The following is a 25,988-nucleotide window of genomic DNA, read 5'->3' on the forward strand; positions in this document are numbered from 1 at the left end:
GTTCTATTGAAATTCATTGTCATTTCGTGGCGCCACGGAAACCGTAGTCGTGCCCGAATAAGCCACTTCCGGACTTCTAGGTAAGACAGTATTCTTTGGCTGCAAGTTATTTTCTACGGTCGGTAACGGACCACCATGCGACATCTTACGGTTAAAAGAGAATAGTTCCAGAAGTTTTTCCCTCTCTTCAGATTTTATTGAAGAGTCAAGATGGCTTCCATATACGGTTGCCGTAAATCGAACAAACTCAGTCAGTTTGTGATTATTTATCCATCATTTTGTTTGTTCTAGTCTGTCTTATTGATTTGTTTCAAAAATATGTTTCCGTTTGTTGATTTATTCAACAGAATCTGCAATAATGCTTCAATTATGACGCCAATTTTAATGATAATGAAATTAAAATTTGTTTGTATCGAATAATAACAAACGCGATATTTGATTAAAAATTTTAAATGTGCAGCTAATTTTTGAAATTTGCATTTTAAGTGATAATGATCACTTTATTCTGATAATTAATATTATTATTTTGAAAATTCATTCATTTGTTTGATATTTTGAACCGAATTTATTTAATTACAAAATGACTGACGATTCGAGTGTTCGGGTGGCAGTTAGGTGAGTGAATTCTTGAAACAATAAAAATACTAGAGTAAACAAAAAAAATAGACAATGAAGATAAAAATAGGAGAGTTTTTTAACCTCTTAACGGTCTCAAAAATAGTTTCATGGACTTGTTTTATCCTAAAAGATAAATACATGACATTGTATTCAAATAATTTCATTTATTACATATTTAACTCCAAAAATGCATCATTAAAAAAAGATCTCGTGTTCAATTAAATCAATTAAAATGCTTACAGACTGCATTGGTGCGCATAAAAACAATTTCCTTTAACGTGGGTGGGTAAATTAGCCTTGTAGGTGTCGACAAGGTCATGAATCTATGACAAGTTTTTCCAGAGATTAAAAATAACTTATTTTCATCTGTTTATCCAACTAAGAAACAGCATTAAATAATTTTTCATCTTAATTAATCTCAACTCAACATCTTCAACACTCAATGAAGCATCGTTTACTTTTTATTAATGAGTTTAATTAGATAAAAAGAGAAAAAAATGATAAAATAAAGCATAAAATTCAACAAAATTAACATCAGAACAACTTTCACTATAATATTCGTAGGTTTTAAATATATTCTCTGTTTCATAATTAATAGATTTTCTTATTCAAAATTCGATGCTTCCTCTTTGAATAAAGATCTACAGCTAAAATAATGATGACCATGATGAATAAATGAATAAAATTAGTACTTGAATGGTTTTGTTATCAATTAATATTCATTGTCTTTCGTAGGATTCGTCCTCAGGTAGCTCGTGAGGTGATAGACATGTGCAGAATTTGTACTCAAGTACCACCAGGTGAACCTCAAGTATTTCTTGGTCCGGATAAGGCTTTTACTTATGACTATGTATTTGACACGGATGCTCAGCAACATACAATCTACGAGACTTGTGTTTCTAAACTTATTGAAGGTGCTCTTGATGGTTATAATGCTACTGTTTTGGCCTATGGACAAACTGGTTCCGGTAAAACTTATACAATGGGTACTGGATTTGATGTCGAAGTCGATGACCATGTTGTTGGTATCATTCCTAGAGCTATACGGCATTTGTTTAATGGCATTGCTGAAAAGCAAAGGAAGGCTAGGGAAAGGGCTCATATGCCACCTGAATTTAAGGTAATATTTATTCAATGAATTTTTTTTGTGTTTTTTTCAAAGAAAATCATTTAAAAATACTTTGTGAAGATAAATGAAAGTAATGGCATTAGTGCTGGGAGTTTTGAACAAAGTATTAAACTCAAATATTATAACAAAAATAAAAAAATTATTCAAGAATTATTATAAAGATTTGAAGAATTGCTTATCAATTATGGCGGAACAATTAAAGGAATAAGATGTCTAGTTATATCTCGCCTCATAAATTAACATAAACAAATATAGTCGATGGTCGAGCATACAGATTCAAATATTTTACAATATATTTAATGAAAAAGATATTTATTGATTCATAATCATGTTTGTTATCAATATACATTTATTAACTCTTTATATAAAATTTAAGCTTTTATAGAGGCTGTAAAGATCTCTGAAGTCGACCAGTTTGTAGACTATTAGAATTTTTCAGTTTCGTCTGGAAGATCAAAGCCCAACACTGTAAATCGTAGTGTTTTACTTTAATGCACTTGGAAATGTATAAAAAGTTACTACAATCTTAATCAAATGGGTGACGTCATTTTAAAACACACTAAGTGTATTAAAATAAAACACTACGATTTGCAGTGAATACATGTGTTATTTCAAAACATCGAGCATTAGTGCCTCTATCTTAATCGAATGCACTCATTCGTGGTAATGCATCAATGCTTGATATTTGTGAAATAAAAATTTGCATTTGAAGATAAAACAAGAGATTTTTTGATTATATTTATTTATAAAAGAAAGAAAGTCAGTGGAATTTTTCTTGGAGTCAATTGAAATTGGAGTCCCATTTTTAAACTACTTTTGAAAAGATGAATGTAAATAAAAGCTGTTGTTGAAATTTAATAAAGGGTTTCATTTAAAAAAAACAGAAAAGAAAAATATGCCTGTAAATCATTTTATAATTAAAAAAAAATTTAATCATGAAAAATATGAAATTGTATACGATCTAGTATAAGATAGTAGACTTTCAATCATTAAAATTAGCTTGAATATAAGATAAAATAATCAGCGAAAAATCTAAACCTTCTATTGAATCTATTTGAAAAGATTACAATTGTAACCACACAAAAAAAGAAAACCACAATTTTTCATTTTCGAATAATATTGTTTATTAATGTCATTAATTAAAGCAGTATTTGTATTTAAATACTTTTTAAAAAGCAATTTTTTTAACGAGACCAGTAATTATAAACTTGGGTCCCATAATAATTGAGTTGAAAAGTTTTTCTATCAATTAAACTAGAACCTAGAACAGCTGTGAATTGTTAATTTACGTTGGGGGAGACAGCTTTTAGTGATAATTAATCATTAAAATCATTACGAGTTGATGGTCTAGTGGACAGAATGTTTAGGTTCCGTTACTAAGCACTCTTTCATGCTCAAGTTTGAATCCTGGGGGAATAATTTATGCCAAATCAGCTGTTGAAGATAAAGAAGGAGTAGATTACTTCAAAGTACTTGGAACAGAGAAAGTAGTAGATAAGGAATATTAATTCAATGTAACAACAAAATTGCTGATATAATTATGAATAAGATCTTCAATGTTAAAATATCCAATGACAAAAAAAATATTTTAGTTAAAAAAATGTATTAACTATAAAATGCATTAAAATCCATGCGATGAAAGGGTATTTTAAAAAGTAGTTTCTTTGTAAATAAAAATATGTTAATGAAAGAAAGAATAACAATTGATTAAAATTAAATCATTTTGTAGAATTAGTAAAGTTGATTTTCTAATTTATTCAATATTTATTTCTATTCTTCCATTTAATCATTTGTTTATTCATTTATTCATTTCTTTGGACACCATGCAAGGTCCAACAACATAATGATTACAAATTCTGTTGTAAAAAGAAGAGGAGGGATGACAAAGACAATAGAAATATAATGAAAAATAATCAAATGCAATGTTAATAGAATTACGATAAAGTTAAAGACAGCGATGATCACACAGGTATAATGAATGTATGCAAACAAAGCTGATAGATGCGATTGATTTTCAAGTGCACTTTAAAACCTTTTTATTACTTTCAACTATAGAAAATTATTCATTAGATTTTTTAAATTACGTTTTACCAGAAATTTAATTGAAATTGCATTGTAATGCGCTACAAATATTTTACTGAAGAAAATCGGAAAGTTAATAAAAAAAAATTATTATTCTTTGCATAGGAATTAATACAAGAATTTTTATTGTTAATTAAAGCTAAAATTTCACTCGTAAATTATTAATTTCGATCAAACGACACTGCAAGAAAGTTTTTCATAAAATATTTAAAGAATTATGCTTTAAGGAAATGTGTTGTATTTCCAAAGTGTTTTTCCGTAAAGAAAAATCAATTATTATTAATAAATCAGGATTCAAACAGGAGTATAAAATCAATATTAAGCTCTATCTACTTCAAACAATATTGACCAATTGCCAAGTACTTGAACTATTGAAAATAGGATCAGGAAATAATTTTATTATCAATCAAAAAAAATTATTAATTTATTTTTTTATTGCTCTTTTGGTTTAAAAGAAATATTTCTTTCCACAAATATCTTCAAACTATACATTTAATTTTTTAATAATTTTTAGAAACAAATATAAAATTAAATAAATATTCTATTAAACAAAACAATTCAATTAAAATTTTATTAACTAAATATTTATTTGCATTCCAGGTGACAGCACAGTTTCTCGAGCTCTACAATGAAGATTTAAAAGATCTTTTAGAGCCTGGTGGACCTCGGGGAGGTGCTAGAATTCACGAAGACACATCAGGGAATATACATTTAGCTGGTGTTGAACCAAGAGTCGTAACAAGTCCAGAGCAAGCACTAGAATACCTTCGATTAGGTGCACTTTCACGTACAACAGGATCAACACAAATGAATACACAATCATCAAGGTCTCACGCGATATTTACTTTATACATAAAACAGCAGAGATGCATTAAAGTTGAAGATCCAGATGCTGATGTTGATACAAGTAGTACAGAACCGATGAATGAATTTGAAACTTTAACAGCAAAATTCCATTTTGTTGATTTAGCTGGTTCTGAGAGATTAAAACGTACTGGTGCAACTGGAGATCGTGCTAAGGAAGGTATTTCAATAAATTGCGGGCTTTTAGCATTAGGAAATGTCATTTCAGCTCTTGGTGATAAATCGAAGAAAGCTCTTCATGTGCCTTATCGAGATTCCAAACTCACTAGACTCCTCCAAGATTCTTTAGGTGGAAACAGTCAAACGTGTATGATTGCTTGTGTTTCTCCAAGTGATAGAGATTTTATGGAGACCTTGAGTACTTTAAAATATGCTAATCGTGCTCGTAATATTAAGAACAAGGTGATGATCAATCAAGACAAGAGTTCTAGAACTATCGCATCACTAAGGAGAGAAATTCAACAGCTTCAGTTGGAGTTATTAGAGTATAGACAGGGTAAAAGAGTTGTTGGTGATGGTGTTAATGATGCTTGGCATGAAAATCAGATGTTAAATAGTGAAATGCAGAGTTTGAGAACTAGAGTTAAAGCACTTTCTGAAACTGTTGAAGCATTAACAGCTAAAAATGCATTACTTCTTGCTGAAAAAGCTGCAGGAAAATGGGTTTCATCTGGTGGTGAAGATGTTTCGAGTCTTGTACTTGGTTATGTTCAAGAGATTGAAGAATTAGGTGCTAGATTACTTGAAGCTGAAGCTATGTATCAGCAGTTAAAGAAACGACAAATGCATATTCAAGCTGCTAATCCATATGCTGAGTCTTATCCGGTCAATGATTCTTCATCATTGATTGCTGAAGCTAAGAGGGAATTGAAAAAAGAAATTGATACTTTGGCAGCTTTAAAAGAACAACAAGGATCAACGAAGGAATTTGATGACGAGGAAGATCAGGAAAATGGTCAAGAATCATTGAGTGAAGATGATTCTGATGATGAAGATCGTAAAGAAGAAGATGAAGAAGAGGAAGCTATTGGTAGAGAATTAGAAGCTTTAACTTCAGATATTGATGTCAAACAGAGGCTTATTCAAGAGTTAGAATTGTCACAAAGGAGATTGCAGACTATGAAACAACACTATGAAGATAAATTAGCACAACTTCAAGCTAGAATTCGTGATACTCAGGAAGAAAGGGATAAAGTATTGTCGTCGCTCCAGCAACAGACTTCACCACCTACAGAGAAAGTAAAAAAATTGAAAGACGAGTATGAAAAGAGACTTTCAGCGATGCAGAAGGAAGTCAAGTTACTTCAATCTGCTAAGAAAGAGCATGCCAAATTGTTGAAAAGTCAAACGGAGAATGAGAATAGGTTGAGGGGTTTAAAGAATGAATTGGCGGAGATGAAGAGAGCGAAAGTGAAGCTTTTGAATAAAATGAGAGAAGAAGCACAGAGGCATAAAGAGAATGAACTTAAAAGGAATAGAGAAATAGCACAGTTGAGAAAAGAAAGCCGTAAGAATGCTAATATGATCAGAACTCTAGAAGCTGATAGGCGGATGAAGGAGGTTGTGTTGAGACGAAAACAAGAAGAGGTCACGGCTTTAAGAAAAAGAGATAGAGGATTGAGTGAAAAAGCTGCTGGACGTGTCCCTAATAAACCTCCTAATCTTAAAGCTTTGAAACAACGCTGGCAAACTTTTGAAAGAACTATTACTAAACAAGCTTTAGCAAAGCAAGCTATTGCTGAGACTGAAAGAGAAATGGAAAGACTTTTGGCTGAGAGGGAGGAACTTGGTAGAGATCTAGAGCGACTTCAGAAATATAGAAATAGTTTAGCAAGCCGTGGAGATGATCGTAATGCTGCTGATATTGATGAAGACATTGATAATATTAAAAGTAAAATTGCTTATGTTCAAGATAGTATTGCTGAGTGCCAAAGGGATATGGTAGAAATGGGTGATGCTGATGATGGTGAACCGGGTGTTGAAGCTTTAGTGTCGTCCGTTAAAAGTGTTGATGAAGCTCAATATCTTATTCAAAGGATGCTAACTTTTACGGTTGATCAGAGTTTTGCTACTGCACAGAAACAACTTGAAGTGCGGGATATGGAATCGAGGTTGAATCAAGTTGCACAGGAAAATGATGTTCAACATCAATTACTTGAACATGTGTTAAGAGATCGTGATCTTTTGTCACTTTCGCATCATCATCAGGGATATAGCCCACAAAGTTCAAGGTCTTCATCACCAGATAAGTAAGTAATAAGGTGTTATCCATCTAAGGAGAAAAGTAGGATATTTCAATACTTGATGATAATTATTTGTACAGTTGGAGGTGGGGAAATCAGTCATAATGGTTGAAATATCCTTCTTTTTTATTACATACTAATATAAAAAAAACAAAAGTAAAATTATGGTCTAGTCAGTAATATGGTTTATTCGTTTATTTAACGAGCATGCTGCGTCTTCCGTCAGCTAACTCTTGAATATATTGAAATAATATACAATCCTATCTTCTTCACCAAGTTAATATAGTCCCTTTTTTGAACCTGTGAAATCGAGGTTTTTCAGTATGGTTCAAAATGTTGAGAAACATTTTCATAGTTAAGGCTGGGCTTTACTTCGGTATCCTCCTAGAAAATCCCAAGAAGTCGAGAAATAACTAATGTATCAGCCATTTTGCAATTATATCCACTGATTTTAGTATCAAAATAAAGCCTATTTCATGTAGAATGCCGCTGGTAAACATTTTAATTTATTAATTTACATCTTAATTGAATTTAATTAGAAAGAAAATTGTCATCGAATTATTACTAGATTTGTCATGCTTCATGACCGTCAAGAGAAAATTATTAATTATTCTTTTTTTACAAATTTTTCGCTGGAAAAATTTATCTGCTGAAATCCTTGCCACCTTCTACATTATGAATAAAATCATTTTACATAATAGAACGCAGTAATTAGGATGTATTTCGTCATATCATTTTTTAGGTACTTTCTGCTTCAGCTAATAGGGCTAAAATTTTATGTAAAGCCTAGCCTTAAGAAAAATAATTACTGGAAAGATGGCTTCTACACCAGATAAGGAGTAGAATAATTATTACTCCAAATCTAGTTTTTTGCGATTATTTTCTAAACTATGCAAGACATGGAAAAAAATTTTAGATAAAATTTATAGATATTTTGATTTTAAGCAAAAAAGCTCTCTAGACTTTAGCTCATCATAGTTTAGCTACGAAATGACGTTAATGGTTGGAAAAATGAATTTTTTACATGAAAAATTTATTTTTAATATTGTTTTTATTTTTATCTTTATTTTACAGTTTTACCTTAAGAGTTAAAGAATGAACTCATATGGCCTTTTCGTTTACATAGAATGAATAGATCTTCCACTTTTATTCAAAATTTGTTTTTGCATTGTTCATAGTTTAGCTATAAAATACCATTAAAAATAAAAAAATGTTCAAAATATAGGATGTTGACTGATCAAAATCGATTTTTTCGTAGAATCAATCAAAGTGATGATTTAAATCGATTTTTTAACTTCGATCCAGCATCCATAGTGCTGATTATTCCTATTTAGCCACTTTGATTGTAGTAAAATTACTATCATAGCCTAATTCAAAAATAATTATTGTTTTGTACTTCTATGAACACGCATCAAATCTATTTAATTACAAAAAAAATGTCTCTATATCCTGATATTTGTGGTATTTGTGATTGTGAAGTTGCACCGGACAAAAAAGTTGCTGTTTATCAACGAGGGATACGAACTTTGATCAACATAAGTGAATCGCGAGGTGATGATAAGTGGAAAAATTGGATTAAGTGCAATCCATGGATTCATGTTCATAAATCATGCCGAGTCAGTTATGTTTCTAAAAGGAACATTAAAATAGTAATTAAATAAAAATCTTTAGCTGATAAATCTTTAACTGAAGAATGAGACACTGATCCTTTGTCACAAGTATTTGAATATTCACGTTGTTGTTTTTTGTGGTGAAAATTGTAATGCTGAGAAAAAGAAAAGAAAATGTTTAAGACGTGTTGTAAAACATTTCTTTTTAAATTCTACACTTATCCAACGTGTATTTAATGCATTTTTAAATTTAATTGATGAAGTTTCTTTGATGGTTGTTAACCTTCAAGCGGGCGCGCAGTCATTTTAATACGAAAATGTATTATGCACGGTCGATTCGACTACGTCTTCTTGTTAAAGATTTATCCTTACTTAATTCTCAATATCATTCAGACTGTGCTCAAAGTTTTTTAAATCTTCGAGAGTATGATGACTCTAATAAAATATTTTCACCAAAATATTTAAAACGATTTGAAGATTTATTTACTATTTTGGAACAAAATAAACATTGTCAATGGAGTTTTGATGATATAATTAAAGAAATGGGTGAACCTGGACCTGTCAAATGTATTGTAGAAGCTAAATTAAATGAACACTTTGGTGATCGAATAATTATCAGTTCACGTGGAGATTTACAGACAGTAATAACATTTAAAGAACTTGCTGATAAAATTCTTTTAAGACGTTTTGGTTTTAAAGACTTGCCAGAAGTTGAGTCTGCTAAAGAAGGGAATGATGAACTTCAAGATTTTATAGACATTCATGATATTAAAATTGAACCTCTTTATTAGACTGGTATTTATTATGATAACAAAATATGTATTTAATTACATATTTAAGACAACAGCTTATGATAAACTCTGATGGTAAGCAAAGAATGTTTGCAAAAAAAAAGAGCCAACTATAAAAATATTTAAAAATTTTCAGATCTGACCTATGTTGAACATATAACAAGACAAGCAGCTTTATTAAACAGTGTTTATTTAATTGAATAAATAGAAGAATACAAATTATGTGTATGTCAAACGAAGTAACTAACAAAATTTTATATTCAAATATATTCTTATTTTATTGTATATTTTTCAACACTTGAATCATCAAGGCAAGATGATTGCTGGTAACTTTGTTCAGTTGGATGTTGACTAATTAGATATTTTTATCAATCATTGCAACGTGGAACCTGCTACCAAGAGAATTATTAAGTTTGATGGCCTGTAAATATTATAAAAATTGGTGTCGTAAGATTTGAAGACAAATGTTGTTATAATTGAGGACTAAGAAGATAATAGTTTTAGGTGATAGTTTGAAGAAAAAGTTGAAAAAAATGAAATAATTTTACTCAAAAACGCGGAGGCGATAAAGATATATAGGCGGATTTATATACACACATCATTCTAAAAATATGTCAGTATGCTTGCAAATATCTTGAAACGTGGAGATTTAATGAAAATTCAAATTTCACCAATTGACCCAATTACAATAACTTCCTAATGGGAAGTTAAAAATATTAGAATTTATTTGGACGGAAGTGAGGTAAAGAAGAAGAAAGTTGTCTTTACTGAGAGATACTGAACTGAACTTACAAAAGACTAAACAGGAATTGTTTAAAAATTGGTATTTTAAAAATAATATAGTTTGAACAAAATATTGTAAAATACAACCAAAAAATAACTTCAGAAATTAATAAAATAATTAAAATGTTTATTAAAGATTAACAGTTATCAATTGAATCAATAAGAAGACGTCCTTTCAACTCAAATCTCAGTCAAAAACTGGAGATAAACAAACTTTCCCCTCGTTGCTATAAACATTCTAAGCGTCAAGCAACGTCAACAACTTACAAAACTGTCGTTAGTTTGAAAATCATTAGATGACGACATACACATATTTTATAATGTTATTATCGATAAATAGTACTTAAATTTTATTATCTCAGATCTTTTATTTAATTAATGAGATTTAATTAATTAAATATGTAATTAACAACAAAAATATGAATGATATAAAAGAATTGACAAATAAATGATAACTAGAAAAATATATTGAGTGTTTTATGAAGTTTAAAATAAAGTAAAACAATAGAGAGAATTGATTTTATTTATTTTATATTTATTAATTACAGAAAATTTGTGTAAGATAAACTCCAATACCTTGCACACAACCCGTTTCCTAATATTTATAACAGATTTAATTGTTATAAACAGAAAGAGGGAGTTTCCATTTGTGTCATACGGTTGGTAACTTTTTTTTAGTAAAAGAAAAAATTACGCGTTGGAAGAATTCAAATATATCGCATGGATATCTTTTTTTATTGTTTATAACAATTTAAAATTTGTTATTTAAATATTATCATGATCATTTGTTATTAACAATATTCAATTGTTATAAACACAATTTCATGTTATCAACAATCATTATTGACTATTATATTGTCTTCAATGCTATTTTTACCATCCCAACATAAGTTTAAAGTTTTTTCATTGCTGATTCTGTTTTTTAAAAATTTTTTCTTTTATGAAATATCTCCATCATATCTCTATACAATTATTTCAAACATTTAATATTCATATTCAGATAGTTTACCATTTTTTCCAGTTTTTTAATTCTACAAAAAAAATGACTGGACCAATTTTGCTGAAAATCTTATCAGTTCTAAGTTGCGTAATTACGCGTCGAATGCATTTGGTTCCACGTCGATATCATCTTTTGTTCTCGAGATAATCGAGGCTAAAAATAATTCTACATACACACACACCAACGTCCACTGGAAAACGGTCGTATTCGACTCTGGGGACCCTAAAACGTGGATATATGTCAAAATTCGGGATTCGCTAAATCGGACCCATTAGTATAACTTCCCACTGGGAAGTTAATAATCTTCCATTACTTTTATTATTTTAGAATTCTTGATACACTTCTGTTAAATTTCTTTTCTTAATTTTATAAACTTAATGTCATTTTTTGATTCAACTATAAAAAATAGAAGTTAGAGTGTAAGAATCTTTTTTGTGTTAAATTAAAAAATTTTTAACTCTTTTTTTTTTGATTATCTTCTAAATTATGCAAGATATGAAAAAAAGTGTTGATAAAAGTAAAAGATCTTTTGATTAAAAAAAAATGATGTTAAAGATTAGAAAATCTATTATTCCCATGAAAAATTAGTTTTCAATCTTGTATTTTTATCTTCATTTTGCAATTAAACTACAAGAGATAAAGAATAAACTCTAATGACCTTTTTTGTATAAAATAAATAGGTCTTTAACTTTTATTCGAAACTTTTTTTTATATCACTTATAGTTTTCAAATTCTATGAATTGTTGAAAATTCTTACTATGCTGAAAAATCTTGATTACAGAAATACCTCAACTAAACTATGCAAAGCTTACAATTAATTTAATAATTTTCAGCAGCGAAACTTACAGTCAAGTGTCAATCGCTGAAGGTAAAAAGACCAACAAAGTTCGTCGACGAACAACCCAACCACAGGAACTTTTATACGGCGTTGACACATCAAATGATAACTCTAAAGTTGATCAGCAGAATCAAAACCATAACCATCCATTAACCCGAGTACCAAGTGCTCCTGGAAGTCTTAAGTAAGTTCTAAATTAACACTTAATCCCTATGTGCAAGTGTTTTAATGAAATATTGTTGGGGATGTTGTTGTGTATACTGAATCTAACTAGCACTTTGGGCTTGACCAGGGGTTTGGTATTGACTAGAAGTCAGCATGGAAGCACTGGCGGTGGATCACCGACATTAAGTCGGCGTGATAGCACATCACCAAGACCACTGCGTCGACCTCACCCTGGAGGTGGTTCCATGTGAGTGATCCTTCGCTTTGGTTACACTTTTTTTTACCATTCAAGATGATAAATAATTTATTTTATTATTATTATCATTTATTTATGTTATTATTGAATTATCTTTATCAACTATCATGCACTCTTCATCATTTATAGCACCTCCAAGCACTAGAAGCATGAGAACATGTACACACACCCTGTTAAATTATCTACGCACAAGGTTTTATCGACCATAATCAACTTCTTCATGATTGAGAATTCAAATCAATATCTTTTTTGTCTATTTTATTTTTTATTTTTTTGTTCTATTGGTATTTAATATATATTTTTTTGTTATTATTAATTACGTAATTGTCAATATTTAAGCACGTACGTACTTTTAGGGTTTAAAATTTATTAAGAAAACAAATTATTTACTTACCAAGAGTATAATCTAACAAATTTAATAATTTATTTACTTCATAATATTATTTTATATTATTTATGTATAGTTTTTTTAACAAATTTTTTTTATTCAGTGTTTTTTCTTTTGTTATAAATTAATTAATAAAATCTTTTGTATTATATTAATGTTAATTAATTGTCAAGTATTTAATTATCAATTATTTTTCAATGAAATTTTTTTGTTTACTGAATATTTTAATTGATTAACAAAATTAACTAACATTAATATTAATTAATTTTTATGTTAATTTTTTTTATTGAAACAAAAAAATGGGCTCTTTTTTAAAATTTATTATTTTTTGTTTACAAACATATTCTTTATTAATCCGAACTAACACTTTAACAATAACGCATAAAAACAATTAGGGAACAAGTATCACAATTGGACGTTTCATCACCACCTGGTTCACCAACGATTTATCGTCGATTCAATAGTCGAGAGGAAAATGTTTTTTCACGACTTACAGCGACACGTCAGTCGCTTCCACATGATCCTCAACCTACCAAAGGTATTATTTCGTCTTATCCAGGAAAGGTGAGTATTTTAATCAATCAATAAATTAACTAACTAATTTTAAATAATTTTCATTTATTTATCTATTTATTTTTTATCATAATAGGTACAACCAAGAGCTACTTTGCAATGTACTCATGTAGCTGAGGGTCATAGTAAGGCTGTTTTGGCAATTGATGCGACTCCTGATTTACTATTCAGTGGATCGAAAGGTAAGAGTTAGGATCGCTTTTGGATTTTTTTGGTCCAAGTTAGATAAATTGCTCAAAAGTTACTATAAACTATTTGTTTAAAATATTTGAATGAATAGTGTGTTAAAAATAATATATTATAGGAAATGAATGTTGAAAGAAAAAAAAAGTATATTAAAAAAAAAAACAACAGTAAAAAATGTTACGTCCTATAACTGGATAGCAGCCTCTTAATTTTATTTTGGAAGATCCAATAAAAAAATAAATTTCAAAGGCTGCAAGAAGACCAATAATTCTAACTATGTTCTATGAAAAAACCTATTAAACAAGATTATAATAAATCACTCGAAGCAAATATTATTGTCAATCAATAAGGAAAATATATTGAAATTGTTATCAAAACCTTTTCAATTTTATTATCTTTAAATGATCATTTTTATCTAATTTTACTATCTAATTAAAATCTAATTTAATTGTTTAAAACTAATTAATGTTATTAAAAATAATTATAGATCGCTCCGTAAAAGTATGGGACTTGGGATCAGGCCTAGAGAATATGACATTAAGTGGACACCCCAATAATGTGGTAGCAGTCAAATATTCTCGTCTCCACAATCTTCTATTCAGTGTTTCAGCGGCCTATGTTAAAGTTTGGGATTTAAGACTTGGAAATTCATGCATTAAAACACTCTATTCATCTGGACAAGCTCAAAGTGGGCCTATATCACTCTCAACACCTTCTAGAACACTTCAATTACCTGTTGGAGAAACGACAATAAATGACATTGCTTTGAGTTTAAATGAACAAGAGATTTATACTGCATCGAGTGATAAAGTACGGATATGGGATTTGAGAAAATTGACATATTCAGGAAGACTCACTACACCACATACTGCTGCTGTTATGTGTCTGACTGTTGCTCAGGATGGTAGAGTTATTACTGGAAGTAAAGACCATTTAATTTCCTTGCTTGACACAAATGTTTCTGGACAATCTGTTAGTCTAGCACCACCACATTACGATGGTGTACAATGTCTGGCTCCAAGTGGCAATATTTTATTCTCTGGTAAGTAAAACGATGATGATTAAAATAGTCTGATAAAAAGTAATATTACGTTAAACATTTACCTTTTAATATTGGTTTCGTGTCAACTAGTCTCAGTTAGCTGATCTCACAATAACTAATTTTACAACTGGTTCTAACGACTCGTACCACTTCATTGAAGTGAAACGTTTTATAGGACACTACACTAGTTTTGAGATCGAGAGTAAATTCGTCGAGCTAATAAAATTTTTCAAGCTCGTTTGGCTTTTTCTAATTGCCTTCTGTTTGGCCATGGAGTGAGAGAGAGAGAAAAGTTAATAAAAAGTTGTAGCAGGCAATGAGATTAATAAGAATCATTAGAACCAACTTATTGTAATATTAGTTGATTGAGATCAACTGTCAACGTATCCCTTTATCTTGTTTATTATAAATAAATTTAATAATATTAATTAATAGTTTATATCAAATGTAAATCATCCAAAAATTATATACAGAATATAACTTGTTGAATTTATTTTAGGTTCTAGAGATATGTGTATAAAACGATGGGATTTAAGTAAAATGGAGTTGATCCAATCGTTAAACAATGCTCATAAAGATTGGATTTTAGGATTGTGTACAATAAATAGTGGATCAGTGCTCATTTCAGGATGTAGAGCAGGAATTCTTCGAGCTTGGTCAGTTCCTAGAGATCAAGCTGGTGAATGTACACAAATGGGAGAAATTAGAGCACATGGATCTGCTATTAATGCTGTTGTGACGAATCAACAACATATTTTCACTGCTAGCAAGTAAGTGACTTTAATATATTTGTTTTCACTGGAGAAAATATTCTTTTTCTAGCAGAGCAAGTTGCTATACAATTATTAAATCACTAATTATCTAGCTAAACATCAGTAATATTGAAGAAAGAATCCAAGGAATAAAAATCTAATTAATGTTTAGAATTAAACATATCTGCAAATTTGATTATTCTTGTTCGGGTTATCGAATATTAGTCACTATATTCCTGAAGTCTAGATTTTTCAACATGGTCTAAATTTTTTATAAATGTTTTAAGGATTAGTAAAAATAATTAACAGCAATGAAAAAGATTTATTCACCCCAAGCAAAAAAAGAAACATTGAACAGCCCAAAAGATAGGAGTTAAACTCTAAGAATCTTTTGTTATGTAAAATCTTATTCTCTACACATTTTGTTCGAACGTTTTTCTGTACATTTCATAGTTTTCAAGAAATTTTAGAAATCAAGTTTTTTTGATTTTATATCCCTTTTTCAAGGTGGGAACATCCCATTCAATACTCTATATTATTTTTCTCTACCCTGAAAGAATTTTCATAGAGCTTCAGCTAAACTGAAAAATCTGGATTACAGGATTATCTTGATTGTACGGGCTGATAAATTTATATTAGGTTGTCTAAATTTCAATCCGCCATCTCAATCAAACTTTCAAGAAATTATAAAAATATTTTGGAAACATCTACACTACGGTTATATAGGAACAAGAAGTGTGCAATCGTTGGCAGTAAGTTGTTGATAACAATGGGGAATATAATAGTAAGACGTAATTATCACTTTGAATTAAATAAAAAAAAATATTCCTTCGAAATGGTGGATTTATATTTAGACAATCTAATATTTTAATTATTTCTATTTAATCGACTATTTAAGAGTACAGCTTTAAAAAAAAGAATATTTTTTCTTCAGTGTTTATTTTCAGGATTTATTACTTCCACCTTATGTAATTGACTTCTGTGTTACTAACTTTGTTTTCCAATGGATTTATTAACAGTTGAGTTTATTCCTTTATTACAGCTCGGGTGAAGTTAAACTCTGGCGTGTTTTTGATCCTTCCCTAGCAATGTCTGTTTCCACTATGTCGATCTAACTCACTTTGATCATATGCTTAATTATTCTTTTCATTTATTTTTATTATATGTTTTTTTTTTAAACAAAATCTTCATTTATTAGTAATTTAACAAAATATCTTCATTTATTTACCTCGCTTTATTGGCTATATAATATTTTTTAGCAATTATGTTAATTGTGAACTAATTTTTTAATTAAGTAATACATTTTTTAAATATTTATTTGCTATCATTGTGTTATTGGTATGTTCATACATCACATTTTTCTCCTTTTCCATGGATTTTCTACCACTTCAGCGATGGAACTATTCGACTTTGGAGTTTCAACATCAGAGATCCACGTAATTTTCAACGCAGCAATTCTCTAAAGTGCTAGTATTCGTCTCAAGATGATGATTACTCTTTGAATTACAGAAAAGAGTATTTTATTTAAACTCTTTTTTTTTTATACCTGTATAATTATTAAGTATTGATATTTTTTATTGGATTAGTAATAAGAATAGTTTATCAACATTTTTTTAATTAAAAAGAACATTTTTTATTGTTTTCTTTCTTTTAAAATAGTAATTACAATTTTTAAGGCATTGCTTTTTAAAATTTCATTCATTCTCTTCAAAATAAAAAGATCTTTTCGATATTTTTCTAAATAAAGAGTGTGTATAAGTCATAGTTTTTAATCAAATGAAATAAAATTAATGCCTAATAGATAAACAAATAATGAATTAATGCTAATAATTGCTGATTGAAATGATAAATACAAATATTTTGATGATTATTTTAGAATAAGTCATGAATTATTGTAGAAATATACAAATTTAGAGAAATAAAATTCATTTTAATGATTATATAATGATGGTAATAATAAGAATTTAGGGTAGGTTGGCATTATCTAGCATTCATTTTATTACGGACAGGAGGATGTTTGTAGTTATTATAATATTTATTTTCAGTACAAACAATATTTCTTTAATACTGTACAGTCGAACCATTTCCTTGGCCTTCAGTACTTGGCATTGTCAGGGTTGCTGGTTATTGAGTTTTCTTCTGTAAATAAGAATAAAATTTTTTGGCATTAGATTCTAGATCTGATAATAATGAATTTTTAGTCTTAAATAAACAAAATTTTTTTTTGTTCAGAAATTCTATAACTAATCAACTTAAAAGGCAAAACTTTAATACTATCTACATAAAGAGATATTTTAAATATAATTTTTTGCGATTAACTATGCAAGATACTAAAAAAAGTGTCAAATAAAAATTAAAAAATTTTTGATCTTAAACAAAAAAAACTTCTCATACTTTAGCCCATATCTTTGATAGTTTACCTGTAAAATGATATTAAAAATTGGAAAATGAATTTTTAAGTAGAATTTCAACAGATCTTGACGTTTCAACATGTGGAGAGTTCATATAGATAGTTTTAAAAAGATGTACGTATGTACGTTCGGGCGTCCAATTTTTTTTTCGTTCACGGTTCATCAAAAACTAATCGAGTTATTGACTTCGGATCAATTGCTTTTGAAAGAGAAAATTTTATTCGTTTATGAAGCGTCAATGATTTTCAATTTATCTCAAAATTAACGTAAAGGGAGAAATGATTCCGCGATATCTTGAAAACGATTATTTTTATGATCGAATTAACAGAGACTATTTTGTAGTAAATTATCCTTCAGACATTTTACATTTTTTCGTTATCCCAAAAATGTTAACCGTTCTTGAGTTATCGGTGTCAATTTTCAATGCATGCAGCTCAAATAAATTTATCTTAAAAATGTGCATTGTCGTTAACATGTATTATTAGATGGTGTCAATGAATTTCAGTGAAGTGTCTAATAATTGGAATCGACTAACGGGAACACCCAGAATAGCCTCACATTAATTTTTTACACTGTATTAATCTTTACAGTTATTTTACAGGGAAACTACAGGATGTAGTGAATAAATTCTAATGACCTTTTTTATGTAGAATAAATAGATTTTTAATTTTTGTTTGAGACTTTTTTGTGTATCTCTCATAGTTTAGTTACAAAATGACATCGAAAATAGAGTAATGTCCAAAATCCATTCTCCAGTGATACATTCAATTGCAAATGAAAATTGTGATTTTTTTTTTAATAATATGATGTTATTTTTTATTTTTAACCACTGACTTATGCTGGTAAAATGTTACAAATAGTTGTTAAAAAATTATTTGGCATACAAAAATCTTGAAAAATTAACTTATGAAGCGTCCAATTGAAATTAAATACATTAAATGCTAGGATAGATTTAAAATTTATTTTTTATGAAATTTTTGCAGGTATTTGACATCAATAAAGTGAATAAAACCATGTGATTTTAATTGTATTTATTGAAAGAAAATGTATTGAACGCTATTTTTAATAATAAGATAATACTTGTGAGAGCATACCTTTTTTTCTTTTTGTGTGCTGATAAAGATTCTTGTCCACTATCTTCTTCCTCACTGTCTTCAGACTGACTGGATGAACTACTTGATGAACTACTAGATGATCCACTAGATGAATCACTAGCTACGCCCGTGTCTTCTTTTACATCTATTGTTTCTGCTAATGATGCCAGTTCTGATTCTTTATCTCTTAATACTTTTAGCCATTTACGTGATAATTTCGGTCGTCCTCTGACCTAAAGAATATGATATCAATTAATACTAGAATCATAACTAGTTTTTGAATGATTTATTTTTACCAATTTTTTACTTACGGTTTTGTGCCAAACCACTGGGAAATTAGTTCTCGAACAAAAATTCTGCGTTACAGCAATCGTCTCATCAAGATTTAAGACGACATGCCACCATCCACCAGGTACAAAAACAGTTTCTCCAGGATTTTGTAGAACTTCGATTGGTAGACAATCTTGTGGCCATGATGGCAATTTTGTACGTGGATAAATTATTGAGAACCACGTTATTGCTTCATCTCTTTGTTTACCTCCTTCTGCTCCAGTAACTTTTAATAATTCTCTTGGAGTGTGAGTAGGGAACAAACACCATCGCTTATGACCGGAGATTAATGCGTTCCAGGCACTTGTTCCGAGTGGGTCTATATGGATACCAGTTCCTGTTAACCAAAAATAATTATCTTCACCATCTCTTCTGTCTTATTTATCTCCTGAAAAATTCTGATTTCACAACTCTAGTGATTTGATCATGATCTTCACTTTTTTTTACGAAATCCAACATGTTACATGTACAATTCAGAAAAGATAATCCATCACATTTTGGACTTTTGAAGCATTTAAATTCAATGTAAAAAAATACATCGTCATGCTTGATACAGAAATACTTAACAAAGTAATCATGTAGACTACCCATTTGGAGTGTAAGTTTTTACTAAGTTAAACTCAAAAACTTGATTATGTTTTTAAACCAATCACATTACAAATAAAAGGTCCTCTTGCGTTTCATGTGCTTCATAATAACAGAGAAAAACAATTTATAATATGAATTTTATCTACAATTCCAAGTTATGTGGTCACAATCAGATTTGGAGCTCTGGAACACTGCTAAATACTATTCCAAAATGTCTCCCTTGATGGTACGACAGTATTTTGGCTTTTAAAATTAGTCTAGAACAGATCGAAACTATCCACTCTATGGTAAATTAAATGTAGTTAGAAAGAAAAATACTTACCAGATCTTGCAGGTCCCATGACAAACCAACGATAAGGTGGTCTTCTGTGTTCTCCAGCATGCTGGAATAGGTCATCCCTGAAGTACTTCGGGATCATATAATCTTCTAATAATTTTTTCCTACGTGGATGTTCACCAAAAGAACTATCAAAAATGTATAAAGGCGAATCATCTTCATTATTTTGCATATACTGCACATAGTATTTCATTTTCATCTTTACACTATAACCTTCATTATCTTCACCACATTTAAATTTTTGGTTACGATATTTTTTGGCTAATCTCTGGTAAATAAAATTCAATAATCATAACATTTTATTTACATTATTGATGTACTTCACCTGTTGCACTGAGAGAATTTTTTTCTTTCAATAAAGTAGAGAAGGAGTTAGCTTTTAGGTTAATTATATTACATTTCTATTAAATTTAATTGTTATTCAAAAAATTATGCTTTGGTAGTGCAGTTGAGGGATTATTTATTATTGAGTATTAATGTTATTGTACCAATAATAAAAATTTTAATCTCTACTGCTTTTTATTAATAGCAGAGCTTTTCCAACTTGCTTGCCTTATTAATAAATTGAATTTTACGTATAAAAAATACAAAGAAATATATTTATTTATATGTAGTAAAATAACAGTTGATCACTTCTCGTATTGATGTGCAATAAAAAAATTCTCTCAGTATATTTAAGCGATAATTACCTCTATTGTCCATTTATATTGGGCTTTCCAACCAGTTTGAACACCTTGTATTATCACAGGTTTGTAGGGTTTTTCATACAATTTAATAAATTCATTTTCGGTCACTTTATCAGCTTCTATTCTATCAATGTTGTCCTTAAAATTCCAAAACTCATTGAATTTTTTTACATACTCGTGTTGTGTCCACGCTGCTTTGTCAGCAAGTTCTTTACAATAAAATTCATTGATTAATTTATTATTATAAGAAAATTATTTATTTATATTATTTAATGAAATATTAATAAATAGAATTGTATTGAATGTTTTTAATATTTGTTTGAAATGATTTTGGAGTTCGAAACGTTTTACTATTTAGGTTATGATTGTGATAGCATTTATTTACCTGGTCGAGCTTTTTTCTTTACTTCTCTTATTCGTTTTCTCGCACGATGATCAAGTTTCTGTTCCTCCGACATCATTCACTTTTATTATATAATAAAATTTTAACTACTAATAAAATATTTATACCAACGTATTTACAATAACTATTCGAGAATTAAAAAAATACGTTGCAAGGTAATGTGTGCTATAATTTATGCTAGATATTGGGTCTATAGTTTTTTCCGCAAACTTCTAAAAGTAATAATCATTGAAAAAAAATTTTATATAAAGTAAAAAAATTCGTTGATTTTTTAGATTCTTTTGGACATTTTAAATGGAAAATATTTTTCAATAAACAATTCATTAGTGAACATAAAAGAAATCTGTCAAGTGCATTTTATAATTTTTTTTAAATAATTGTGCTTTATTGACAATCGGTGAAAAAGAATGTTACCATATGAGTTCATATAGAGGGCATTGGTTGGTAATTTTTAGAAAATTTCTGAATTTAAAAGTTCAAATTCAAACATATGGAAAATTAAATAAAAATTTTTTGAAATTATTTTTCTCTTTTATTCAAATAAAATATTGATTCAATACTAATTATAACTATCGTTTTTTAATAATTAATTTTTATACATTCCAGATTGAATAACGCTATTTTTGTTTTAACGGTTAAATAACAGTACAGAATAATAAAAAATAACGAATTTTTGTTCAAAATAAATATAAAAATCATGAAGAAAAAAACAAACATTGCCTGATTTTTTTTATATTTATATTCTTGTATTTATTGAAAAGGTCAAAGTGCCTTCGATAGTTTCACATTAGCTTCACTCGTAATTCAGTCGATAGGACATCGATCCAAATATACCGAAAGTCGTGCAAGTTATTACTCATTGAAAACTACATCGCATCAAAAGCTGCCACAAGAAATACAAGAGAATCAGGAAGGATATCGAAGAGATTAAAATAAAAATTAGAAGGATAGCAGACAGATATAAATGGAAACAGAGCGAGAATTTATTCATGTTGATTGAAAATAAGCTATTTGAAGATAAAAAATCATACATGCACGATGGAAAGTGTAAAGTCATGTTTGTGAAAGAAAAGTAATTTTTTTTTTTATAAAATGGATTTTTTTTTAAAATAAGAAAAAATTTCAAAGTAAAGCTACATTTGAGTTATAAATAAATCTACTTTCAAAAAACGGAATAGGAAATATTTCATGAATTCCTCTGAAGAAAAATAATTGATTTAATTTTTCTCCAAATTTTGGGATTTGATCTTCCACCTAGCGTAGCATTTTTTTAATTTGTTATAAGGTGGGTGACCCAAATAAGGCCTCCCTCAATGTTTATATTATCTAACTATAATATATATAATAACAATGCATTGGTAATTTGAAATACTTATATTCATTTATTAACCTTTGTAATAAATGAATCAAAATTGCTTTAGAAACAAAAATTACACTGTGAAGTGGGAAATAAAAAAAAAGGCCTTATTAGAACATAGGCTTTATTTGAGTGACCCACCTTACATTCAACCAAATTAGAAAAAGTGATGCAATTGTTATTAATTATAAACAATTGGAAAAAATATAATAACTTACTGATTATCACTGTTGATAAATTAGATTCATGTTGACAAAATATTGTTGTATTTTTCCCTCCCTCTAATAGAATTGGTTACAAGGTATTTACTCAACAGGGCGTAAACGTAATGTGAACACCGTGTTTACCCGGAGTAATTGAATTTAGTAGTTTATTATGATAATTGATACCTTATATTAATAGATTTGAGTTAAAATATAACACCTATCCAGTTTTATTTTTTCAGAATATCTCTTCAGAAATATATGGTCAAAATTCTAAACTTTATAATCACTAAAATTCTAATTAAAATTAATAATAATAAAAATATTAGTGCTTTCTAGTGGTCTGGGTACAACCCGAGAGGTCGACACAACTAACTTCCCAGTGGAAAGAATGATAAGATTTAGCTTTTTTTCGTATACACACACACATACACAGACGGCAATTGGAAAACCGTCGTATTCAACTCTGGGGATCTTAAAACGTGGAGATATGTCATAATTCGGGATTCGCAAAATCGGACCCGTTACTGTAATTTCGAACTGGGAAGTTAAAAATATGAGTGCTTTTTAGTAGTCTGAGTGCAACCCGAAAGGCTTACAAAACAAACTTTCTAGTGGGAAGGATAAAAAAATTTTCTTGTTTTTAAAATCAATTAATTACATGAATTATTATATGTTATGTCTTAACATATAATAATTAACGTAATTAATAGTAATGAAAGACACAAACATAGAATTCTCCGTTTTTGCCCTAGCTTGACAGCCGATAGACAAGGAAGGAGTACAAGGATCTTTGATTTTGAAAACTGATTAAAAAATTGATTTGATTTTAAAGTGATTCTTTAAAGTCGTATATTAAAAAGCAGTTGTAATAAAACAAAATAACATTTCTAAATGAAGTTATAATACCTTGAATTAATAGCAATTGAATCCATAAAATGTACAATGTAAGATCAGGAACCCAGAGTCAACTTAAATAAAGGCAGGAACCACAATTTACAATTGAAACAACAATTCGCGTTCGTCACATATAATTATATTTATTATAATTATTATTGAGAGATCAAGCGCGAAATTCGGGATTCGAAAAATCGGATCCATTACTATAACTTCCCACTTGCAAGCTAATTAATACGAATCCTTAGTAGGAACATACAACAGAGCCATTATTGGGCCAGTATTGGAACTGGCAGGAAGTTATCATCCAGCAATGATTCTGTACTTAGCCATGACTGGATGATAACTTTATTTATTGGCAAGACTGGCATACCCTACTAGGGATTTAGGATAAAATGAAAAATTTTTATTCTATGGAAATGTTGATATGTTGCATATTTCGGTTTTAATTAGGATTAATTCATCTTAAGATAGACCTCTGCATTGAATAGTCTTAGAGTAAAAGTAGGTATTATCTTTTGATTCGGGTATTTAAAGTGAAGACAATTTAATTACGAATAAATACTATGTGTACATCATATTCACACGGCATTTACATTAATTTTATATGAAGTATAAATGACTCAATTACTCGCTGTATGCATCGACTTTACATAGTTTCTACACCACCTTTATATCAAGTGAAATTGTTAGAGGAAAATGACCAGATATAATATAGTGGATTTAATACGGAATACCATCATTTAAAATATCCAGAAATTCCATATTTTGTCACTATCTTCTTCATTTTTCCCCTAGGAATTTAAGTGTAACATTTTATATGTAAGAAGTTTATCGTGTGGACACAAAGTGCACCAAAAAGCAGCCGTTTAAATCTTGTACATGCGAGAGGTCGTGGGTTCGAATCTTCAATGGAGAAAAATTTTTTCGATTAAAAAAAAAAAATAAGCTTGAAAATATTGAAAGATAATATAATAACGAAATGTAATTAATAAATTTAACTGTCGATTTTTTCGTCGAAAAGGAAATATGAAAAAGTGGTGGCATGTCTGTTCGAAAATAATTTTATCTCAATCTAATTGTTTAAATTAATAATTAATTAATTTTATTATTATTCATTTATTACTATTTAAATACAGAAAAAAAATTTACTTTGACGTAATAAATTACGTTTCTCAATGATTTTTATAAAAACAAAACTTCCAACAAATTCACAGTGTTATTACATAGAAAATCCCGAGATTATTCATTAAATTTAATATTAATTAATTTTCATTAATAGATTCTCCTATATTATTACCATTTTTATTTATAATAATAAATTGATTATTCAAATAACCGTTGACACTTTTTTCATTTGTTTTATATTCAATAAAAAAAATTTAATTTTTCATGTGGTTAAGTAAATTAAATTGCATTTGGAACGAAGATATAATCAATATACATTGGATCAACAATTGACTGAATGAAATATCACATCCCACTTTGCTCTTCCATATCAATACTAACTTATACTTTGCTCGATGATAAAATAGCATACCAGGACATTATTTATTATTTATACGTATTTTTATAGCATTTCTATTTATTCTCCTTTTTTTACTCTACTTTTTTTTTTATCTTTTGTCCTATCTTTGGTTTATATTTATCTTTCTAATGAAGATAATTCTTTTGCTATTTTTGTACTAAATAGAATCAATTAAATAATTTGATATATTAATCAAACAAAATAGAATTATTATTTTTATTTTCACGATTGAATCATTGTCAATCAATAAAGTGAATAATAAAAATGCGTAAAATAATTTATCGGTATCATAAATTTGTGACGTGACATTTCATAATCGCAGCACGTGTAAGTTCATTGTGGCATTAACCTTACGTTGAACATCAATATCTTTAAGTAATACCAACCTGACGTCGTAGTTTAATACATTTATTTACATAATAATAATACTTTATTCTGATTGTTATCATTAATGTGATTAATTTCAATTAATTTTTAAAATAAGTGCTTAGAATAATTATTATTAAATACCGATTGATTTTCTATAAACTTTTATGACTAAAAGCTCTGCTAAGAGTACTAATGGAAATTATTAGTGCTAAATTTATCACTGGTTTAGTTAGTGAATAGTCACTTATTTATAGTTATATACACGACTCCAAGATTTGCACAGGTTTTTTTTTCGAAAACGTAAATTGATGGGTCCGAGCATCGAACCCATCTCCCTCTAGTCATGGACTGAAATGCTTAACCACTTAGTGCTAAGTTGAATTTACAATTGTTGCCGTATCAGTGGTAGCAGAAAGTACTTGAAAAATAAAATAACAAAATAAAATTGAATTACTGTGTCATGTT

General features: G+C 28.7%; 2 protein-coding genes across 6 annotated transcripts; one reads left to right on the forward strand and one right to left on the reverse strand.

Moving 5' to 3' along the window:
• The first annotated feature begins 216 nt into the window (after window positions 1-216).
• Klp31E (kinesin-like protein 31E) lies at window positions 217-16,915 on the forward strand. Of its 5 annotated transcripts, none has more exons than XM_035090418.1 (10): window positions 217-615; window positions 1,354-1,738; window positions 4,430-6,942; window positions 11,957-12,142; window positions 12,251-12,370; window positions 13,163-13,331; window positions 13,417-13,522; window positions 14,014-14,568; window positions 15,068-15,338; window positions 16,713-16,915. In XM_035090418.1, exons 1-10 carry the CDS (start codon window positions 581-583, stop codon window positions 16,789-16,791), a joined length of 4,419 nt encoding a protein of 1,472 aa, XP_034946309.1. In that variant the 5' UTR covers window positions 217-580; the 3' UTR covers window positions 16,792-16,915. The 5 variants fall into 5 exon arrangements, with proteins under 5 accessions (XP_034946309.1, XP_034946308.1, XP_034946311.1 ...); XM_035090417.1 differs by having other exon boundaries at window positions 11,954-12,142; window positions 16,713-16,914; XM_035090420.1 differs by lacking the exon at window positions 16,713-16,915 and adding an exon at window positions 16,363-16,688.
• A 421-nt stretch (window positions 16,916-17,336) lies between these two features.
• On the reverse strand, window positions 17,337-21,460 carry PSR (Bifunctional arginine demethylase and lysyl-hydroxylase PSR). The gene is made up of 6 exons (XM_035090464.1): window positions 21,152-21,460; window positions 20,770-20,975; window positions 20,066-20,348; window positions 19,137-19,492; window positions 18,826-19,058; window positions 17,337-17,459 (listed from the first exon to the last, which is right to left on the reverse strand). The coding sequence occupies exons 1-6, from the start codon at window positions 21,225-21,227 to the stop codon at window positions 17,432-17,434; spliced, it is 1,182 nt and encodes a 393-aa protein (XP_034946355.1). The 5' UTR covers window positions 21,228-21,460; the 3' UTR covers window positions 17,337-17,431.
• Window positions 21,461-25,988: the final 4,528 nt, after the last annotated feature.

This window comes from Chelonus insularis, unplaced genomic scaffold (genome assembly GCF_013357705.1).
Source record: "Chelonus insularis isolate UGA/USDA-ARS -01 unplaced genomic scaffold, ASM1335770v1 contig_77_pilon, whole genome shotgun sequence".
NCBI classification, from domain to species: Eukaryota; Metazoa; Arthropoda; class Insecta; order Hymenoptera; family Braconidae; genus Chelonus; species Chelonus insularis.

Excerpts from the sequence above, each read along its gene's own strand:
- Klp31E (XM_035090417.1), top strand. The coding sequence starts at position 581 with ATGACTGACGATTCGAGTGTTCGGGTGGCAGTTAG. Across the intron at positions 12,371-13,162 it reads CACCCTGGAGGTGGTTCCAT|GGAACAAGTATCACAATTGG; the intron begins GTGAGTGATCCT and ends AAAAACAATTAG. Across the intron at positions 13,332-13,416 it reads TTTCGTCTTATCCAGGAAAG|GTACAACCAAGAGCTACTTT; the intron begins GTGAGTATTTTA and ends TTATCATAATAG.
- PSR (XM_035090464.1), bottom strand. The coding sequence starts at position 21,227 with ATGATGTCGGAGGAACAGAAACTTGATCATCGTGCGAGAAAACGAATA. Across the intron at positions 19,493-20,065 it reads CATGGGACCTGCAAGATCTG|GAACTGGTATCCATATAGAC; the intron begins GTAAGTATTTTT and ends TTTGGTTAACAG. Across the intron at positions 17,460-18,825 it reads GCACACAAAAAGAAAAAAAG|AAGAAAACTCAATAACCAGC; the intron begins GTATGCTCTCAC and ends TCTTATTTACAG.